Source organism: Oratosquilla oratoria, unplaced genomic scaffold, assembly GCF_046742065.1.
Source record: "Oratosquilla oratoria isolate Oo_2021 unplaced genomic scaffold, ASM4674206v1 SCAFFOLD177, whole genome shotgun sequence".
NCBI classification, from domain to species: Eukaryota; Metazoa; Arthropoda; class Malacostraca; order Stomatopoda; family Squillidae; genus Oratosquilla; species Oratosquilla oratoria.
In genome coordinates this window covers 27,072-50,850 of record NW_027467530.1, presented here as the reverse complement: position 1 = coordinate 50,850, position 23,779 = coordinate 27,072, and the positions used below count along the sequence as shown (strand labels likewise).

The 23,779-nt window shown below is 36.0% G+C and overlaps 1 protein-coding gene across 4 annotated transcripts in view; it reads right to left on the bottom strand.

Annotated features, from left to right (window-relative positions):
- Positions 1-302: 302 nt before the first annotated feature.
- Positions 303-23,779, bottom strand: part of LOC143022792 (putative polypeptide N-acetylgalactosaminyltransferase 9) — a 45,919-nt gene continuing 22,442 nt past the window's right edge. For 3 of the 4 annotated variants that reach the window (XM_076181158.1, XM_076181159.1, XM_076181160.1), the window contains exons 5-8: positions 10,693-10,797; positions 7,928-8,056; positions 7,135-7,283; positions 303-6,915 (exon numbers count right to left, since the gene is read on the bottom strand). In XM_076181158.1, coding sequence (XP_076037273.1) covers positions 7,140-7,283; positions 7,928-8,056; positions 10,693-10,797 — 378 coding nt within the window. In that variant the 3' untranslated portion in view covers positions 303-6,915; positions 7,135-7,139. Of the gene's footprint in view, positions 6,916-7,134; positions 7,284-7,927; positions 8,057-10,692; positions 10,798-11,863; positions 12,017-23,779 lie in introns of those variants that run through there. The other variant, XM_076181161.1, reaches the window with a different exon arrangement.

Genomic DNA, 23,779 nt, shown 5'->3' with positions numbered 1-23,779 from the left:
GGTGTCCAACTTTTCTGCAGGCTATGTATTCAAGAGTAATATCTTCATGATTTTCAAATCTAATTTGATAGATTTCAGCCTGAATGCCTATTAACATGATTTTTTTTTTTTTTTTTTGAAAGGTGAGATATATGTTGCATCTTATGTATCTATTGTACTTGGTTTTTTGTTTCTATTGAGAAAACAAATTCTCTGATCATCAGTGCTGGGGTGCACTATATAGTATTTACTCTGGTTGGAATAAACTTTCAATTAAGAGAACTCTTTTCCAGCCAGGGGTAAACCCTCAAGATGTTCTGAAATTTGCCACAATAGAATAGATTCAATGTACAATGGTACTATTATTACTCATTCAAAGAATAAGAGAAGCTACATTAATCTCATCAAACTTTAGCTTTTGTTTTGGCCAGTACCAAGCAATTTTATATACTTGAGGGGCAGGCTCAGGACATATTAAAGTTTCAATCAAACGAGACTCATTTATTTACAAGACTGTCCCTCAGATGAATGAAATAGATTGGCAATAGTCAAAACAAGATATATGAATTGTGTCGTTGTGTTAATGGAATTAAATATTCCTGCTTGTGATATGGGCATACCAGTATTCAAGAACCATATTCTGATTTATCAGTAAAAACACAAGATAACAGAGATGAAAATACTGTACAGACAGGAATCAATTGCACATCTTCAACCCTCAGAATTTACTGGAGATATGTCTACTTATGATATGTAAGGCTCACACACTTGCAGCTTAAAAAGTACATACTTCTCTCATATTACTACAAAAAAGATATAAACTTTAGAGGATATATCAATATCTTGCTTGACCGGTTCAGTAAATGTGACATATATATTCTTTCTAAAAATCACAGTGGAATGCCAGGTGGAATGTAAATTGTAAATATTTCTTATAAAGGAACGAAAAATAAATTGGCCTAGAAATATATGAAAAAAATTACATGGAGTGGAAAGCTTTGTTAAACTGAGCCAACAAGCACAAAATCCTGCCCAGTTTACCTCCACATTAACCTATTCTCTTCTTAAATGTACAACTCTTTTATTTAGGTATAGTTTCATAATTATTTACACTTCTAGAAAAAGGAAAACCAGTACAATAACCAGTGATTTATCCTACAGTTATTGGAAAATAGCATTTTATGATAATCACATTCAATTAACTGGTAAAGCACATTACTATAGTTCTCGGTGTTATCGAAAACAAAACAAAAAATACAACCCAAAAGCAATTTATAATGGAATGAATTAGTATCTATTTGATCATTTATCTTGCAAGTTATAAACTTCTGGAACCTTCTTCATTTCAACATTCATTTCAATGGCACGTGGTATGCTGGATCTCTTTTTTCTTTTCTTTCTTTTTCTACTGGATGCATGACCAGCTAATCAAATTGAAGGAGATGCAATTCTTGACCCTCCCTTCATATAATGAAGGTTCTTCTGGTGTAACCAATAGATTATCTTTGGGTTGAATTGTGGTTTAAGTGAAGCTTCAATTGATAGGAACTTGGCAATAGTCAAGATCTACTACTCAGTTGTTTGATATCATTTGGCATTTGTAGCACACAATCCACAGTAAGACAAAGTAATGGAAGGACTACTGACCCCAATATCTAAACATATTTCACAAAATGAAGTACACCTTTAGAAAACATAACTGTCATCCAAAGCACTAAGTTTAAAGAATGAACACAGATATCTGAACATGCAAATTTGTATGTGTGCATTTAACTAATTGCAATATACAGAAGCTATGCTTGTGGGATTCAGTTCCTTTGACTCTACTGATCTAACTTAGCCATTTGTTCATGGTCATTGGACTATGTTCTGTATGGAAAACTGTGTTTCTTGATATCCTTCATGGATGTAAAATAAACTAGTTCAGGCAAATTTGAAATAAAAGAAAAAAATTAATCTAACTTCGTTCTTACTGATTAAGCATCCCTGCAAAAAAGTGCTATGAAATGGGTAATAAGCCAATGTAGCTCTGTTTTATGTTGAGGGTGTTTAAGCAGGCACATGCCAGCATGTGTTCTGTATCATGAAAATACACACAAGTTACCACACCAGGTGAGCAAACACTAATGGTGTCACAGAAAAAAACCTGACACCTGGACTATTATCATCTTAAGGATATTTGACTAACAAATTTAGCACATTTTGACAGAAGTACTATACAGCAGCTAGAAAAGCAAGTGTTATTTCCTCTGGGAAGACTTGTTTAAAGAAATAAGACCTGGTCTCCACTCATAATTAGTCTATCCCAGCTGCATTTATTAATGGGAAGGGTATTCAAATTTTAAAGTCAGATTAAGATGACATATGCAACCATTCAGCCACAACTTTCAAAACTTACTGCATTTGTAGTATTACTTAGGTCATCACACACACACTCACAACATTTTATATATATATATACTTATACATATATACATAACAATAATAAACTTGGTATTTCACTAGACACAATTATTTAAGTAATTGACGATTCTAATGCATATTTATACAGAGAAAACCTTGAAGTTTATAATAGCAATAATATATTAATACAGAACCTAGCTTCCTGATAGGGGTAGTTCATGACGTTAAACTGAATCACATTTGGTAGTGACTCAATAATAAGAACATAAGAATGAAGAGACCATAAAGCCTACATTAAGAATGGTTTTGGCAACACCAGATTTTGATTGTGAGTGTACATCCATAAAAAACTAATGTGTTTGCAAAGGCTGCTGATAAAGTTTTTTGTCCTTGAATGAAGAAATTTTAATTCTGTTAATGGAGTGGTTGCCTTGAGTTTACTATCTTTCTTGGGAAGGGAACCTTTGGTATACAGATAGATTATGGTTATGCAGCATTATTTTAGAGAATGTTTCAACAAATAACTTCCAAATAGACAATCCATTAACAACTGATACGAATTTGAAACAGAACAATCTGTTAGGGCTAGTTACCAGAGAATCCAAAAGAAATCTACACAGTTGAAATCTAACAGCTTGCAACTTTTTATAGGGGTATGTCAAAATAAAAAAAAATTGTCACCCGTCTTCCTCTTAATATAGATGATCTGAAACAATACATCATAATACACACTCCTAATATTTGCTTATTATTATCATTATCAATGACCCATCATCCAGGAGGAGCTGATAATGATAATGATAATAATAGTAATAGCAGTACATACCACAGGCTTTTTTACCTCCCTTGTAGGAGGGAAAAAGCCTTTGGCATATATATGCATGTATGAATGTATTACTATGACTGTTATTGTTATCATCATTATCAGAATGAAGTGAGTGGGAAGAGTGCAAATGATGTAAGTTGTTGTGAAACAAGTCCCACAGAGCTGAAACATACAGGAATATAAAGAAGAGTAAAAAGTAAAGAACATGGAGAAATAGGAAGAGTACAAAAGTGAACAAAAATAGATTGTCACTAAAAAGTTACACTAGTTATCACAAATAAATAGTAAAATATAATCAATCACTGTCTGGATCATGTGAGCATTTGTCAGAAGAGTGTCATTTTACCCAAGATTTTCCAGTAAGCAAACTGGTTGGACGGAATCTGACAAAAAGACTCAACAAAGTGACTGAGTTAGGAGGAGATCAGCTATTTATATATCTTAGAAAAAATTGGTGTGACAGAAATCAGGAAATAATCAGAAGCATCTGAGAATGGATTTAGCAATTCTTCTAATTTTATTGTAGTATAGATCCTTTTCTGTATGATTAAGTTTAACATTGCAAACCCTCCTTATTAGGGAGGCTAGGACAGTGCCCCTTACTGAGGACTTTGAGGTGTGGAATGTAATGAACCATGCCCTCGGTCTACCAGTGAGTTGGACCAAGGGCATGGTTCATTAAATTCCATGCTACAAAGTCCTCAGTAAGGTGGACTGGATTGGCCTCCTATTAGGAGGAGTTCATAACATTAAACTGAATCATACTGGAGAGGATCTTTACTTATGGGATTCTGTCTCTTTATTCTTCAATTTTCATACATAGTTTTAAATCCGATCTGGGCTCTATAATTTTTTAGGCTAATAACGAAGTTGATTTGTCTGTAGAGAAAACTTTTGATAAAGATATATTAGTATACATAAACACCTGAAAGATGTGTTAAACTTCAAGACTTTTTCTGTAAAACTGTGTACCATGAGTGTCAATATCTTACATAATTATGGTTAAAAAAGTTGGCAAAAGTATTTGTTAATTAGAAATAATCACCATTTAAATATACACACTCAAGGCAACAATTGTTATATATATATATATATACACACACACATATATGTATACATATATATATATACATACATACACACACACATATATGTATACATATATATATATACATACATACACACACTTTACTTTCACCCACATCCATTTGTAACTTTCTTATATCACACATCCTTCCAGGCTGTCACCAATTGCATTAGTCTCTCCTCAAAATCAGTCACCATCAACCTGATAACATACAACTACATTTGTGAGTAGAAACAACATCACATACTTATAGAATTCATCCAAAATGACACTAAATTATAAAATTGGACTTTCATTCAGTATGGTAAAGGCTCAGCCTTGGACAAGGATGTTTGTTAAATTTATACATCAAAGAACTAGAATATGGCAAGCCACTTGTTTATATCGGCAACCACTACTGATTGAAGGTGTTCTTATTAACAGGATACAGAAGCTTATAAACCCTTGCTTGTTGGTAGCAACCATACACTATTAGTTTTATAAAATTTTGCAATACAAAATCACACAGAATTACCATGACCTGCTCTATACCCAAGTTTATAAATAATCAAACGTTATTTGCATTTCCTTCAGGGACTAATGATGGTCACTTCAAAGTGATGGTCCTGCAATATAGACACCAGAGAAAATCATTCCTCTACTACCCATCTTCAAAATCCATGAACACCCTCAACTTCAACTGCATCTCCTCTGTTTCACATAAGGAAAGCTGACAACCAGCAATTGTTCCCCTCCTCCTACTAGAGTACAATAAGCTGGTGACAGAAACTGTCCCATACTAATACAACACCATTTTTTCCCAAAGCTCTATGGAAAGGCCCAAGGAATGTTGCCAGCCACTGTGGGGCTGCGGGTTTCCAGCCAGTGAAACTCGAGGCAATTATCATTATTATTACCTTTGAGGAACAATACAAATTTCAAGATCAGCATATGACAAGACTAAATGTAGAGTAACCTGGCCAACAGCAACCTTTCTCAGAACCACGTGTACTTGCTTAGTTGAGTAGGTTCCACACTTGTGTAGTAACAAATGGACACGTGTACAACTGAAAATAAGCTGTTAAAGCTACTGTACCTTGGATCTGGACCCAATTTTCAACTTGGGTATGTCCAACGGATGTATAATTCCTTGAGGGTATGATGATTGATATAAATTACCAATGTACAGAAGTAATCAACCAAAACGTTTTAACTTCATTGCCCAGTAAACCATAACAATTTCCTCCAGCTCTAGCAATGTTTATTTTGGTATTGTGCATATTAGCCTCACAAACTGTATCTTGTACGAGTACTTCATGTCACTGCTATTCAATTATATCTAATATTCACTGCTTCAAAAGTTGCACAATTCATGTCACAAATATAGACTCCATATAACAAAATTCTCTACCTGTATTTTTTTTTATCATGACTCCTTCCATACCTAGTAGCACCAAGTAATCCACAAGCAACTGGAGCAACCTTAAATTACAGGAGTGATAACCAAGACATCATGGAACCAAAATGTAATAGTTCCTATCTATATTTTGGTTACCAAGAATCTCTTACTTTGACAAGTTTTAAGGACTAACATTACTGTACATCATAATCTGTTATAAAATAACAAATTGTACTGAAAGCAGAGGTTGATTAAATGGTGATAGATTTACTTAGGTGTACAATAAAAATTCCTGAAAGATATTCATAACAAAAGTTACCAAAGGATTGTGAGGAAACTATGTGATAAAGCATGGAAAAATACCAAGATGAGAGAAATTCTGAAATTGTTAATGAAACTATAATAAGTGTGAGATGAGTTAATAAATGCAGCTAGCAAATGTATGAGAAATTGAAACAGATTTGCATCACTAAATGAGGCACTGGTATTCACATATGGAAGAATACTGAATTCTACAATTCAAAACTCAATTAGAAAAGATGTAAAGGATACTGTGTTTGAACTGTTGAAAAGTATGAACAAAATGCATGGTAACAACATAATAACAAGTATCTACAACATAGAGGGAAGCTAGGAATCTTCCTCCACAGGAATACTATTCGAGTTAAGATGCAAGATTCTAATCTTGGACCATCACACAGTCACATCACAAACATCTCACCATCACCTTGCAAAATAATAATCTTTACAATATTAGTAATATCACAACCTAAAATCCCATTTTTAATGAAAATACAACCTAATATTTTTTCTAGAGGTAATGCTAAATTTTCAAAAACATAGAAAACTTGTTTTTCACTTTTTTTTGTTACTGCTTGCTTTATTTTCTTTCTAATGTATGCGATCTACATTTGTATTCTCCTTGAAGAGGGCTGTCTTTCAACACTGATGAATATTTATGAGATGCACTTGAAATTAGCAACAGCAGCTGTATTTTCAAAAGATTTTCTGCACATCATGACTCGCCAGTTGTTTTCTTTAGCATTCAAGGCACAACTTTGGTTTTGAAGTGCAAGAGAAGTACACCAATCACTTTTACTATATGTTGTAAGTACTGTACAAGCTATCAACTCCACAATATCCACAATACTAATTGGTACTGTATATTGTTCTCCTTACTGTTACCACAGTATCCTAGTCATATAGGAATTAATAAAAAATTATGACTTATTGCTGTAGTCCCTGCAAAATAAAAATAAAAATTATTGAATAGTTAAAAATCATAGGACCAAAGGATCAGCAAAATTCATCACTATTAATAGTAGCACCGTCAACTCTCATATAATACTCCATCATAAGATATAAATCTGTCATATAATACAAATATAAGGATAAATCATATTCATATGTGAATTAGTATTAAAGACATGATTGTTTAGAAAAAATTATATTTAAACTCACTTGCTTCATAGCTTCTTTTTTGGATCATAATTTTCAAATTTCCATTGTTGTCTTGTTTCATTCATATCACAGTCCTCCATGGTGAGTTTTTTGCGGTCTGGTGAAACTGCTAAACATCTCTTACTGCTGCCATGTGTAATATGGTGCACCTATGAATAAAATGACACATTATCATATCGGAAAAATTGTGAAATCAACGTCATGAATCAAGTACATTAATATCAAACATTTTCCTATTACTGAGCTGCCTTCCCCATACAGTGGAAGGCATGAGTTCAATTCTAAATATGATAATTGGAAATCCAAGGTATAGATTAAGTTGGAACTGTACATGAATTTCAGTCTATTTGTATTAGAAAATTTGAGAATAGAAGACGGGATCCAATGAGTGTTGCTCCTTTCCTGTATATAGTGAGTCCTCCTTACATGGTAATTCTTTATCTGGTAAATTCACAGTTGCAGTATTTGGTAATTACTACCCTCGATTCTATTTAAGGTAAGAAAAATTCACAGATATGGTATCTGCTAGATATTTTGAAGAGGAAAGAGCAGGGAGAGGGTACATCTGCCAAATCCTATTATTACATGTTATAATGGGTTCGGCATACGGTAATTTCAATTTGCGGTAAGGTTTTCAGGAATGCATATGTACCATATAACGAGGACTTACTGTACTACAATTAGGTAAATACCTGTAAGTTGACAAATACACTGGTTGGCTAAATTTCCATTTACCTTTATCATGGTGGATATCATGCATTAAAAATGAAAAGAAGAAAATACTCAACCTTACCTCTGGACTGTATTCCCAGTACTGGTTGCCCTTAGAGCCATGGCAAGGGTACAGGATGACATCAATCCCAGCGTAGTCTAAGCAAGCTTCGTCTCTTCGTATTTCACCATCCTTACTCAACATCCAGAACTGGAAAAATATCACACAGATGTGTAAATTCCTGGAGCAGCTTAGATGATACAGATCAAGTTTCAGCCACTAGTGAATTTATTAAACTAAGTATGAAGAAAAAGAAACGGGAAAAAATAGTTACCTGACCTGATAAACATAGAAAAATTGTATGTGAAACACAGACTATTGACAAGCCTAAAAACCGTTTTTCAATATGTGGATAAGGAGAGAGAGAGAAAATTATATATTATACAGCAGAGGTGTGGTGTTCACATAGAGTGGGGGACATAAAAGAAAAGAAAAAAATATATACACATATATATATGTATATATATATATATATATATATATATATTTATATATTTGTATATATATATATATATATATATATATATATATATATTTATATATATATATATATATGTATATATATATATATATATATGAGAGAATACAGAGGAACAACCAAGTTGGTTCATAGCCTTGTAGATGAAATGCAAATAGAAATATCAAAATCATTGGACCTGCCATTACTAAAAGAAAGTAGAGAATGAGGTGACTTGATAGTGGTGTTCAGGTCATTAAAGGGAGTACACAGATACTGAAAAATGAGAGAATTAATTCTTTCAATACTATAAAGGCAACTGATAATTATAGAAAATCAAACAAGGTTGACAAATTGATCTATGTCTGGGAAGGATGGTCATTTGACCAACTAAGTACCATTCTTGAACTATTCCTTGGGGAGTGAGCCCATTACAAATGCAAAAGATGAGAAAGATTAGAGAGTGTCGATAAAAAACAACCTGTCACCTGACAGACATATCAGCAGGATTTTGGGAGAGATGTGCAAACTGTGGAGGAAGGTCAAAGTGGCTTTTCACTACCATATATGGATAAAGAGATAAAAACAAACTTGAAAACCCTGATCCATCAAAGACCTGAATAAGCGTCAGTGGTATGGTTACTACAGTGTAAAAGATATAAGCAAGATCAAGAGAAAACAAGGGGCAGTAACCAAACTGGTCCCCAGCCTGACAGATAAACTCCTTGAAAGTGGCAGTTGCCGACAAGATTGACGAGTTAAACACCATATGAGGACGGAGCCTTTATTTGTACGACGTTTCGCTTATTACAGCTTTTCCAAGTACAAGCATTTGTACAAGCATTTGTATCTCAACTTGTACTTGAAAAAGCTGTAATAAGCGAAACGTCGTACAAATAAAGGCTCCGTCCTCATATGGTGTTTAACTTGTCAAACAGATAAACTATACGAGAAAAGACTAAAAGTACTGGGTCTACCAACTTTGAAAGATTGAAGAGAAAGAGGTGACATGATTACAGTCCTCAGGTCAATAAAGGGGATACATTACACTGACATAAGATATCTCTTGATTAAGGATGGGAGGGCTTTAAGGGGTCAGGAGAACAAATTAAGGAAGACTGCACATCTAAAGGATGTGAAGAAATACAGTTTTCCATATTGATGCATAAATACTTGGAATATCTTAGAAGGTGATATAGCCCAGACTGAAACAATACATGAATTTGAGGATAGGTATGATAAGTTAGAGAGTAGGTGATGGGATACAGTGAGTTGCTCCTCTCCTAATTCATTTACAGTAGAAGCCCGATTTAGCAAACTAAAATTTTCTGCTGAATCAGGTGTTCATTATTGATGCCTTATCTACTTGAATTTCCCATTACAATGAGATCCTTTCTGCTAAATACCTGTCGCCAGTAGCATAAGATAACAGATAATGGAAAAGCACTCAATCATGTTTCCAGTAAAATGAGCTATTTCATTAATGGTATTATCATTAAATATATAAATATGCTCAGGTTAACAGAATTATGTTTGCTAAGTTGAGCTTTCTGTTATTGATTTGAATTTCCATAAATCAGGCTTCGGCTGCACAAGGATTTGCTAAATCAGGCCTCTACTTTAGGTAAACACATACACATACAGAGTAATATATATATATATATATATATATATATATATATATATATATATATATATATATATATATATATATATATATATATAGAGAGAGAGAGAGAGAGAGAGAGAGAGAGAGAGAGAGAGAGAGAGAGAGAGAGATAAAGTCTAAATAGAAAATGTTCTATTATCAGACATTGCCTATTATAACCAAAGATAATTTAGTTATTTTAAACTATTCTTGAATATCTGAAAAAAATAATGCACATTGTGCCTTTCATTTTAATAGAAAAAATATTATAAGGTAAAGAAATAATACAATATTTCAACATTCTTAAATCTCATTTCTTATACAATGAACAAATATTTCTAGCAATAACAGTTTGTTCTTACAGTTACTTGCTATTATTCATGAATGAATCTGGAACTTAGTAAAGTAATTGTATATGTATTATCAATATCTAAAAAAAAATTCTCATCATTCTTCATAATTTACATTTAAACTGTTAGCTACTGATTAATTTCATCATAGTCTGTTGTATCTTTAATACAAAACATGGATATCAAAAATTACTTCTAAACTCTGCATTAACCAAACTCCTCTTTTACTTACCTTGCAGAAGCAAAATTCCAGTTTTTTCATCAAATCTATTACTGATGAAATTATGGATCATATACAAGCTAAGAAAAAATAATATAAAGGTATAATCACCTGGTTGCCTCCTTGTTTATGGCAAGGCCAAAGTCCCACTGGTTTGTGGTTGTTCTCAGCTTTCGCTGGGGAGTCGATACACATGCCAGTGCCCAAGTTGTTAACCTGCCATTACAACAACAAAGCTAACTACAGTCACATATAACATATAGCCATGCAAACATAATCTTTGAGATTTACAGCTGGAAAGGAGTCTTCAGCTTGAACAAAAAAAATGCATTAGTAAGGACAGTCAGTGTGGATTCAAGTGACGTTTACCGGTGCACATGCTTTACAGATTGTGTAGTTCTTTAGGTCTGTCTGAATACATCTTTCAGCCTTATGGGATCATAAACTCTAAGAACTATCACACTTATAGGTCTGAGACTTTCAAAGTACACAGGCTTTTATTCACAACTGATAAAGTACGAGGACACTGGGTTATAACAAGGACGTCAGGCTCAACGGCATTCTTAGCTACACATGCATATAGAACTACATGGCTTTTGGCTTTTACATTTCTGAATAGCAGACATATAAAAGCAAATTTTTAATTGATGTAAGGGAATTTTCACAAAGAAATGGGAAAACATGCATATGTTCATGTCTAGAGATACTGTATACATTCCATACCATACAGCAATTGACAAATATATATGGTACAATTATAATTTTGGACTTTGATATCATCAACAGGAACTTTCTGTGAAAGCACTACACCCAGGCCTGACTTATACCTTAGACAAGTTATCATTATTGATGTACTCACTACATGTGCACCATCATTTATTTTCTATTGTCTATAAGTACTGTTAATAACTCATGAACTTATAGAATTTATCTTTCAGAATAAAATGCTATAGGGAACATATAACCTTTTTAATAGTGATTTAGTTTTGATTGGTACAATTCTTCATTCCTGTAAAAAAAAACCATGCCTTCATGGTGAAGTTTCCATCTTTTATGCTATATATAAGGTGAACGTCAAGCACGAAAATACAAAACATATTTCTTTAACACATAACAAACACCACAATTGCTATTATGAGTGGTTAGAAAATAAGCACAGCAGACAACATGCAAATAATGTAAATGGCTTATTCTCACCATACTTAACATATGCACGGTCAGCATCATACAATGTCCCTGCTGCTGTTACTGTACATGTAATGATGTCCCTTCCTGGACTGCTACTTTTTCTACACTGCTATATGTAATGATCTATAAAAGTTACCTGATTCCCTCCTTGCTTGTGACAAGGATAAAGTCCTACAGGTTTGTGCATATTTGCTCTCCTTGCTGGGGAGTCCAAGCAGGTGGATCCCCCAGACCCCAAGTTGCGAACCTGTTAGCAAGAGTTGGCAGCCTCTGGGTTAAACTCCAACCTTATCTCATTGAAAAGTTGTGGATCAACATGAAACCATATAAGCAATAATGGGAACAAACAGTATGCATATGCATAAGAGAAAACCCGAGTCTTAATTTCCTTGGGAGCCTTATACCACACGGCGAGTCCTTCCCATATAAAAAATAATGCTATCAACAAATCTAGTAAAACTATGCATTATTAGGTTTCCAACAGCAGTTATATGCAGTCTGCATTTTTACAAAATTTAATGCACCCCTACCACCCAGAGCCACACAGTATGTGTCCATGTCATAGACAAATCTCCACTCATAAAAGAATGCTGAAATTTTTTTCACTTTTACAATCCATCCTTCCTACTGTCCCCCTTCAATATATCTTCATTGTCTCAAAGTTTAAACTTCTTCATTTTCCTATGCTCCTGTGGTAGAACATAAGAACACCTCACACAGAAGGAAACTAAATGGGAAAAAGTAAGATAGAACTGCAGATCATATATGAAAATTTGTGACTGGAAGATTGGGTGATCAAAATACCATGTTTCATTGATAAATCAAGATCAGAAATACTGGGAATTCTTACCCATTTGAAGCTAGAGAAATGCAATTACCATGCAGAAACTGTGCTCTCATGTTTTACTGTGTGTCATAGACACACTGAGTGACAAGAGATTTTTAAATGTAAAAATCAATCAAGATTTAGTCAAAGCTGCACTTATTTATAGTTCCTGTGTTTTATTTAGCATTCCCAACTTTGATGTTTTTTGTGATAGAAGAACATATCTAATCTTTCTGAATTTTACATTACTATCAGGGATCAGGAAACTCCAGAAAATACTAGAACTGGAAAAATCTGATTTCTAATATCACAACTCTAGAACTGTGAAGACTAGAAATCCCCTCCTGCAAGGAGTCAAGGCAAGAGAGGGTTTAAGAGGAAGAATCCAACCAGAATCCTAGTAATTGGGTCTTTGAATGTACATGGATGTGGAACAAATGAGAGCAAAGAAAAAATTAACAGTATATTTGTGAGAAGAAAGATGGATGTGTTGGCATCAAATGAAACTAAACTGAAACAGAAAAGTGATTTTGAGTTAGGGAATGTGGTAGTTAGCTGTCTGGAATGAAACGAAGGCAAAGGAAAGAGATGTCTCTCATCATCATCATTATCAATTGGGAGCATATGCTAAGGGGCACACTGCTTCAATCACATACTATTGCCAGTCCCTATGGTTTCTCTGAGCAGGCTTGCAAGCTCCCATGCAGTCACCCTTCCCACTCCAAACAATTCTCCACACGTTCAACCAACTTGCTCCAGCCAAGTCCTGGAGCCGCAGCGTCTACATCGTGGGACCACCCCCCAACCCCAAGAGTTGGAGGCCAAACGGCGGCAACCAGCCCTGGCCTATTTACGGGACTGCTCGGACAGACAGTCTAGGGAACGACAACAACAATAACTTGCTCCAGCCATGAGTTCTAAGGGCATCCCCTTCACCTCCTCCATCAAGGGTTGTCTTTTGTGGAGACAGGAACCCTGGGAGTGGGATCAACATCAGGGAAATGAGCCACATGCCCATATACCCAGAGCTGATGCTCACGAATTATGCAAGTAACAGGAGGCATAGGCTGAGACTCACAGTACAGTCTCTGGTTTAATACAAAGTTAATTCCAGCAATACCTCATGATTCAGTGACATCAAGATGGTTCTTCAAGTCAGCATTTATTGTCTAAGACTCCATCATACAGCAAGTCAGGAAGCACAAGTGACTTGAAGATTTGGATCTTAGTCCTCCAGTATAAACATTGTATATACTGACAATCCCATACACTATGGTTATGTGTACACCATGGGCAATGCCAATCCTTTGAAATGCTTCCTAACATGACCCACCACTGTTATGCATTACATTATCAAGGTACGTGAACCTTTTCAAGACTTCAATGTCCTCACCACATGCATGGACAGACTAAACTGTGTCATCCAGTAAGCCCTCACATGCATGGGCCTTTGTCTTTAACCAACAGACCTGGAGTCCAAGTGGTCTTGCCTCCCTGTGCAATGACTAAAAGGCCTTCCAATGACTCCACAAGAAGGAAAGCATCATCAGCAAAAATAAGGTCACCGACCTTACTATTGTCAATAGATGCTCTGTGATAACAGTGATCAACAACTCAGTCCATGCAGGTGTTTAAAAGTGTTGGGGTGAGGATACACCCTTGCCTTACACCTACATTAGTAGGAAAGAAACTGGAAATGTCTAAACCATGATTTACAGCAGTGTCCCAAAGTATGAGCCAAGCATCAAGTCAATAATCTTTGCAGAAATCCCATGGATCTGCAGAAGATTCCAGAGCACCCCATATGCCTTCTTGAGCTCAACATCAGCTGCAAGAAACCTTTGTTGAGACTCACATCAGCACTTCAGAAGAACAAAAAGTGCTCAGATGGGATCAGTTGTTGACTTACCTCGCATGGATCAACACTGCTTAGGCCTCTGAAACTTTAGTAGATACAAACGAACTCATGTCAGCAACAGATGGGAAAGTACTCTAGCACAGAGACCAATGCAATACTGCAGTTGTTGTTGCAGTCCTGCCAGTCCCCTTTCCCCTTCCATACAGGGATAACCAAACCCCTTTTCCGGTCAGAGGGAATGGTACCAGACTGCCAGACAGCAGGCAGTACTGCATGCAACCTGCAGATCATGGCCTCACCTCCAGCTTTTTCATATTTCCTCATTGATATTGCAAATGCCAGCTGCCTTCCCACTCTTCAATTTACTTATAGCCTCTCTGACCTCTCTCAGACAGGGTAAAGACTTGTCTACCAGTGGATCAACAACTGCCACCTGAACACCATTAAGAGCTATGCAGTCTACTTTGAAGGTCCCATGAGCAACTGCTTGACATTTGCTGTTCAACAGCTGTTTAGATCTTCTGGGTGACAGATTTGGACTGGGTTTTCTTCAGGGCACAAGCATCATCCCTGAGATTCTCCAGATGCAATTTAGGCGGGTTACATCTCAGGAATTCTCCTGTATTTGATATACAGTCTGACTGTTGCAACCACAAGTCTATGATCCATCCCAAAAATTACAGCACTCCCTACAGTTCTATAGGATCTTCCAACAATTACTAACACATATATGATTGATCTCATTGGCTACTCCTCTGGTATTGCTATGCAAAGTCCATAGGTATGGCTCTCATCTTTGGAACCAGGAACCAGTAATCTTCAGCCTTCTGGGCTTAGCAGAGTTCAGAAAGAGAGAACTGTTAATGTTCCTGATTCCAGAACCATTGGAGCCAAGACATACTCCACAGCCAGTTTTGTTGGTGCCAGAAACCACATTGAATTAACACCAAACAATGAATACGTCTTATGGTAGGCACTTAGCATAGAACATCTTCTCTTCAAATTCATATACCTCAGTAGGACCATAATTTATACTGCAATAAGAGAGATGAAAACCAAGGTATACTTCAGCCTAACATCACATGCTCATCAACCAAGGTAATCTTTATAAAGGTATGCTGTAGTTAGCTAGATATGCCAGCAGCTACTCCCGCAACGTGGGTCCTATTGGTGAGGCCTAATCAGAAATAGTTGTAACCCTCACTACTGATCTCACCAATGCTTTATCTTCTCACATCTGAGAGAGCTGCTATACCCAATCTAAGATATGCTGGGATATCTTTGTCTCTACATTGTGCTGGTGGTATGGAAGCATGCTGCCACCTGAACACCATTTGCTTAGTTGTAGGTTTCAATCACACACTCTTCTCCATTTTCACAGCAGTAACTGTTATCTACTCCAATATTCTAAGCTCATACAGCAGAAGTGACAGCTTTGACAAAGGCTCTTCACCTTCTTGATTCATTCACCCACTGAGTCATAATGTTTTTTGTTATTACAATTAAATGTATTTCCCCATGATTCTTCACTCCCACTTGCCTCCCATATTTCCTTTATCAATCCATCTGCTACTTGTAGTCCACTACTGAACATAAGCCTCTTCTAAACTTCCATGAGTCATATGATTGTCCCAACCTTTGCCATGCTACTCTTGCAAATTTCTCTATCTAATCTCTTCACCTATCTAGTCATCCCTTCCAAGCTTCCTATCTCAGTGTCCAATCTGCTTGCTCTATCTCCCATCTCCTTTTCTGGTTAATTTCTCTCCCCAATTCCAATTCTAAAATAGTGACTGCACAGAACTTATGAAGTCAATACCCCATACTGAGAAAGTAAGGTAAAACCAGTTAACAGCCATTTTTCACAATGAGGTACGTCCTAGGTTAATATCATCTTTAAACCCACAAAAGATGACAAAAAAGTATTATATTATTAGTGGAGAGATATTAATTTAATAAATTTACAAATTAAATAATTTTAATGCTATTATCTGCTTTCAACAATTTGTTATTAGAAACGAAGTCTTAAAAGAATGTATACCTTAAGAGCAATACAGAGAAATGATAGACCTGATTACTGTCTGAAACTCTACATTTACCTATAAAATAGCATTGCAAAAGCCAGAACAAAAGCCCAAGTGACACTTTGTATAGATATGATTAACTGAAGCAGGCTTTAAGTGATAACTGCAAGTGAAGTTACTGAAAATTTTTAACCATCAGTCATCTGTTAACTTCTTTGTAGATACCACCTGATACCAGTTAACTGAGGGATGGACAGGAAACACCTCTGGATTTTGAACACCTGTAATTACTTTCATGGGAGTCTAGAGGGGGAGTACATGGGGAGGCAGTTGTCCCTTCCAGAAACCTAGGGTTTGTTTGAAACTTTGCTGGCCATCACATGCAATTTTGTTAGATTTTTAAGTTATAGAATATCAGTGTATGTGTGATAACAGTAAAAATGCAACTCGTGTAGATAATGTAAATATATGCTCATGCGGCCAATTTGAAGCGTGTTCCTTGATATACTCCTATACCATTAACCACATATGTACAATAGTATTAATTTTGCCCCCACCTACAAAATTCCTGTGGACGCCCTGAATCCTGTCTTGTCCTAAATCTATCCCTCAGCTGAATAAAAATGTCTGGCCACCAGACTAATAATCTACAGTGTGTTACCATGTTGAATGAAGTTAATAAAGGGCTGCAGTAATGTGACTGAACCAAATCATTTTAAGCTGGGATGCTTGTAGCTGTGACCAAGTTCATCTCTAGTCTAATTCAGTGGCTCTTAATCGGGGGACTGTGAGGAAAAAAGTAAGAATTTCTCTGCAAATGTATGGGACTGAGCAACACAGAATTCTTATTTTCTCCTATTTAACTTCAGGATAATTATGCATATTTATTCACTGCTATTTTCTTACTATTTTTTCAATTTTTTTTTAGTTCTAGTGGTAGGGGTGGAAGTAAGGACTGATAATAATTATGAAGGTCAAGAAACCAAGTTATCTATGAAAAGGAATATGGTGATAAAATTGAATTAAGAACCACTGGCTTAATCTAAGAAGGCAGTGACTCAAAGCAATGATCAAGCTTACATACTGCTTGGTCACATCATCCAAAACTAGTATAGTTGACAAAAAAAAAATAAAAATAAAAATAAAAATAAAAAAATAAATAAATAAATAAATAAATAAATAAATAAATAAAAAAGATAATAAATAAATATATATACATAAAAGCATCAATGGACATCAACCTTTACTCAATTTTATTTCAACTGGCAGATATTTCCTGTTGCTGAACATATAGTCTTGTCTATTGAGAATATCTAAAATTTATATTTCTCCAATAGTTTACTCAGAAGAAAAAATTTCATACTCTAGAAGACTGCAGACATCAGAGGACCTGTTAATGTGTTGGTATATTTTTGAAAAGTATTTTCATTTCAAACATTAGATATTTTCAAATCTTAGATAATCCCAAAAGAAAGTAAGACTTCAGTGAATTGCAGATTTATATGTGTTCCTTATTTTCTCTCCATTTTTATGTACACATTCTGTTTTATGTCCTAACATGAAATTTTGTTCTTTTATCAATTTCTGCCAACCTAAACAAACAATCAAGTTGATAAAAACCATATTTTCAGTAATGATTATCCTCTTCAACATTGATGTAGTTTTGGCTAAGGACAGGCAATGTACACTGGTGGCAAGTGTGTTGGTCTCCCATTATTTTAGTTACGGGTTTGAATCCCACACTTCTTTCCAATTCCCAATGGTGATTGTTACCCGACTTAACAGTGCAAGTACATAAGGGCAAAAATGATGGCTTCAACTGCAGCTACACGTCTCCTGGAGTAGGCTCTTTACCTAAGAACAGGCCACTTTATGCAGTTGAAGGGATGAGATTAAGCCTGAAGGAGGTTTCAGACAACTGAAACTCCTTCAGCTCAGAGATCATCCTCTCTGACCCACCATCCCACCCTCATGTAATACATACATATACCAACATCTTTTTCCCTATTACAAGTGAGGTAACCAAAAAAACAAGGGCACAAAATCCACTCCCACCCATTCCATCTCCACATACTCCACTCCCATTCACCCCACCTCCCTCCCTATTCTCTTGGCTCCTCTTGGATGATGGGTCATCTCTGCATCTTGCCCACTGCCCTGGGTCAGAAGTAATGCAGCAAGACACAGCACATTCACAGCAAGGCTGCTTCATATAATTAGTGACCTCCCTTCTCTGTCCCCTCAAGCAGAAAAAGAGAAGATGGGGAAAAATCTCTTTGAGCTATGTCAAAATATCATTCACACAAACTCCCTTACCCCCACCCCCCACCTACTCCTTTCTATGCATCACTGCATCATCCATATACAGTCATTCTCCACTCACCACCTATTTTCTGTCTTCTCCCTTCCTTCCTCAACAGACATTCCCCTCTTTCCCAATGCCCCTTTTACCCCATCCATCCATCTCATCCTTGGTTGCCTCTCATGTTCATTCCTTCCACCTTTCCCTTCCATGTAATACATACATACATACATATACCAACGCTTTTTCCCCCTTACAAGGGGGGGTACCCAAAAAGAAAAAGGCATAAAATCATTCCCACCCATTCCATCACTGAATACACTCCACACCCCTCCAAACTCCCTCTTATCTTAGCACCTCCTGAATGACGGGTCATCCCTGCACCTTGTCCACTGCCCTGGGTAAAGTAAAACCCTGTCAGTTGAGGCAATCTACTTTTTCTTTTTCTTTTTTTAGGCCGATGCCGGCTCACCTCCATGCCTAGCCAGGGCTATAAGTAGTCTGCAGTGGGCCCTGGGAATCAAACTCACAACCACCTACTTATGAGTTCAACACAGTATCAACTGAATTGCCAAGCATCTCATCATCCCTTCAACTGTGTAAAATCACCTGTTCTTAGCCAAAACAAAATCCCAAAAGTATATCACCATAATGAAAAGGTTAATTAGACAGCTGGTCAGACTGGATTAAACAGCATACAGTAATCCTTCATGAGGGTAGTCTGAAACTGGCAAAATGGGTGAAAAATCATGTACATTACAGGAATTTATAACAAAAACTAGAATCAATTGGTCAACCAAATACAATTCAGAACATCCCTGGCTGTAGTTTTTATTGGTGTCTTCTCAGACTGTTTATCTTGGTGTGTGTATATATATATATATATATATATATATATATATATATATATATATATATATATATATATGTATTTACCTAGTTGTATTTTGCGGGAAGGGGAGCTATGCTCGTGATGTCCCGCCTTTGTATCTTGCAGTGTCTAGTTTGTTTTTAAACTCATGAATGGTTTTTGCGCATTACTATTCCATTGTCCAGTTTGTTCCAAGTGTCCAAAACTCTATGAGGGAAAACTGTTTTTTCTTCAGTTCTCTTCTATAGCTATGTTTTTTTTATTTTCTTTCCATGTCCTCTTGTGTTTCTTTTGTCCCAGTTAAGTAAGTTCTCACTATCGAGTACTTGTGCCTTTCATGATTCTGTAGATGGTCAATAGGTCACCTCTCTCTCTTCTTTGCTCCAGTGTCGGTAACTCCAGTTTAGCCAATCTCTCTTCGTATGATAGGTTTGCAAGTGCAGGTGCCATTTTTGTAGCTGCTCTTTGGATTCTTTCTTTCTTTATATTCTTTTTGGTACTGGGGGACCACAATGTCGCTGCATACTCTAATCTAGGCCTTATCAATGTAACCAATATTTTTTTCATCATGTCTTCGTCCAAGTATGTAAACGCCACTTTTATTGATCTTAGCAAGTTGTAAGTCTCCCCGACAATTTTGTTAATCTGTATATCATAGGACAAGTCGTCGTTCGTGATAATTACTCCCAAATCTTTTTCGGATCCTACTTGCTGTACGTCTTTGGTTCCAATTGTATATTTTCCTGATATTCTGTTTTTGCTTTTTCCAAAACTCCATTATGCTACACTTCTTAGTATTAAAGTCCACTTCCCATTTCTGACTCCAGTTCCATAACCCTATTTAGGTCTGCTTGCAGTGCTTCACAGTCCTCATCAGTTTTCTATTTTCCTTAGCAGTTTGGCGTCATCGGCAAAGAAGCTCATGTAGCAGTTCATGTCCTCATCCATGTCATTCATATAGATAGCAAACATTATTGGGTGCCAGCACAGATCCTTGCGGTACTCCACTGATCACCTCTTTCCAGTCTGAATATTTGTCTCTGAGCACTACTCTCATCTTTCTACCAGTCAGAAAGTCCTCTATCCATTTTAGTAGGTTTCCCTGTATTCCTCCTATGTGTTCCAGTTTTTTTAGTAGTTTTCTGTGTGGTACTTTGTCAAAGGCTTTTTGCAAGTCTAGGAATGCACAATCAGCCCATCCATTTCTTTCTTGAACTATGTCTATTAGTCTTGAGTAAAAAGCATATTAAGTTTGTGGAGCATGATCTTCTTTGTCTGAATCCAATTGTCTTGGGTTTAATATGTCATTGTCTTCTAGATGTTTTACCCATCTATTCTTGATTATTTTCTCACAAATTTTGGCTATGGTGCTTGTTAGTGATACTGGCCTATAGTTGGTGGGTTCTTCTTTGTTTTCCTCCTTTGTGTATTGTGTTAGGCGTTTTTTCCCAGTCCTCGGGTATCTTTCCTTCTTTGAGTGAGCTGTTTATTAAGATGTGTATTTTGTCTGTTAGTTCTTCTTTGCACTCCTTTAGAATCCAATTTGCAATACCGTCCGGGCCATGTGAATTTTCCTGACATCCAGCCATGATAAATGTTCTGATATTTCCTTTAGTGATGCTGTAAACTCATTCATGAGGGAGATTTCTTGTTTTTGTCTATGTCACAATTTGGTATTTTCTCTCTGGTGAAAACAGATTTAAAGTGATTGTTCATGACTTCGGCCATCTCTAAATCTTCTGTGTATTCTATGTTTCCTTGGCATAGTTTTCCACCAATTCTGTTTGTTTTAAGTTTACCATTCACATACAGATAGAATAGTTTCGGTTGCTAATTGAATTTTTCTATAATATACTTATCATCGATCATTTTCTCCTCTCTTCTCACATTAACATACTCATTTCTATAGTTAACATAAATTTGCCATTTGCTTTGTATTTTGTCTTTTCTCCACTTTTTCCAAGCTTTGTCCCTTATGTCTTTTGCCTCAATGCATCTTTTGTTGAACCAACATTTAATGTACTCTCTCTCTCGCTTTTGTCTTGGTACATGCCTGTTTACCCCTTCATTGTAGTTTTCCATCAATATATTCCATTTCTCTTCCACTGCTGTTTCTTCACTGTAAAATATTTCACAGTTTGCATTACGGAAGTATGTCTTTAGTTTTGTTAAGTCTTTTTTGTTGTACCTCAGTCTTCCTTTCCTATGCTTTTCGTTCCTCTCTATGTCTATTTCTTCCTTTAGTATAGTTTCAATGAGTACATGGTCACTCTTTCCAATTGGTGTCTCATACTGGACTTTATGCACTATTTCAGGCTCTGTTGTAAATATTAGATCTAGTTTCGATGGCTCTTCATTATTTCTGTACCTTGTGTTTTTCACGGGACCATTGGGTCCATTGTGTACTCCATGGTCATATCTAGCAGTACATTGCCCCACGAGTCATCTCCTCCTTGCACTGTCATGCTGTCCCAACAAATTTTCTTTGCCAATTGAAGTCCCCCATAACTACCAGATTACCCTTACCCATTAGTATCTCATTGAGTGATTTTCTTGTGTCATCTAGCATTTTTGTATGTTCGATTTCTTTCCAAGCGCTTGTTTTTGGAGGCATACATAAGTCACCACAAACTTTCTACTTTTCATATTCTTGCCTTCGACTTTTATCATGATCAATTCAGCATTACCTTTGCCCTCTGCAATTTTTTGTCACCTTTAGGTCTTTCTTGGCCAAGAACATGATTCCCCCTCCCTGATTCTTGTCCCTGTTTTTTATCCAGTAGTTGTATAAACCTTGTCCGATAACAGTGGATGGTATTTCACCTCTTAGTTTAGTCTCTACAATTCCCATTATGTCTGGTTTTGCTTCTAACAGATAATCATTTGAGTTCGTTCAGTCCCGAAATTAGTCCGTCAATGTTGGTATAGGCAACTTTTAATTTTCTTCCTTCTCCCTGGTTTCTTCTTCCCTTGTTTTGTTCGTTTTGAAGCGCCATTGTCTTATACTCAAGTCTATTACTCTCCAAAGGAATTCTTTGAAATCTGTCTCCGATCTTTTCAAGTTTTTTTTTTCCTTTGCTTCTTCTCTTAGTGCCCTTTCTTTTTCTAATTTCCTCAGTACTCATTTCTCTTTTTATCCATATCTTATTGTATTTTTCACTCTTTGCCAAGTTACCTACTTTTTCAAATATGTCTTCTACTACCACTTGTGACCTTAGTTTTATCTTTAGAGGTCGATTCCTATCCTTAGTATAGCGACCAATTCTGTAAGTCTCTTCTAAGTCTGTGCCTGAACAATCACTGTCTCCCCCCTGAATTTCATTAAGGATTTCTACTGCTGTCTCTTTTTCTTCTTTTTTCTCTCATGTACCTCGCCAGTCCTTGTTTTTCTTTAAGCCATAAACCACAATACATTTCTTCCTATCTACTGTGTCCCTGACCCAATTTGCTTTTTTCGTTTAATCACTTGAATGATTGTGTCTTTTGCATTATCTTGCATTTGCTGCTTGACTATTTCTTTGAAAGCAATTTCTTTATTTTCAATATTTTCTTTCCACTTCTTAATTTCCTGGATACTGTCCCCACCTAAGTTTTCTTCGATCTTTTGTGTCAATTCTTGTAATTTGTTGTTCACATTCCTGCTTTAGATTTTTCGCTATTGTTATTATCATTAGTTTTCTTCTTTTCATTATCATTCTTCAGTTCATTTATGTCTCTTTTCATTTCTTTAATTTCGTTTGTAAGATCCAAGTTAGCTTTTCTCAGGTCAGAAATTTCATGGTTAGTCTTAGATAAACAATCAATTAAACCAATGACCTCTTTTCTTAAGTCCATGATTTCATTTTCCCACCGAGTCCTAGTTTTGCTCATCTCTCTCTCTATCTCTAATTAATCTACTTAAGTTCTTTCTTTCGTACTTACCAAACCCTAAGAAATCATTGTCATAACACGTGCTTTGTTGATTGTTTACATCGCGGTTCAGTGGATTGCCGCCAGATGGCTCTGATTCGCAACTGGCTTTCGAGTCGTTTTCATTCATTTTTGCTAATTTCGAGTTAACACAATTAACTAGCACTGCATAGATACCATTTCGGGCACTCACGTTCACTCCCCACCCCTACAGTACAAA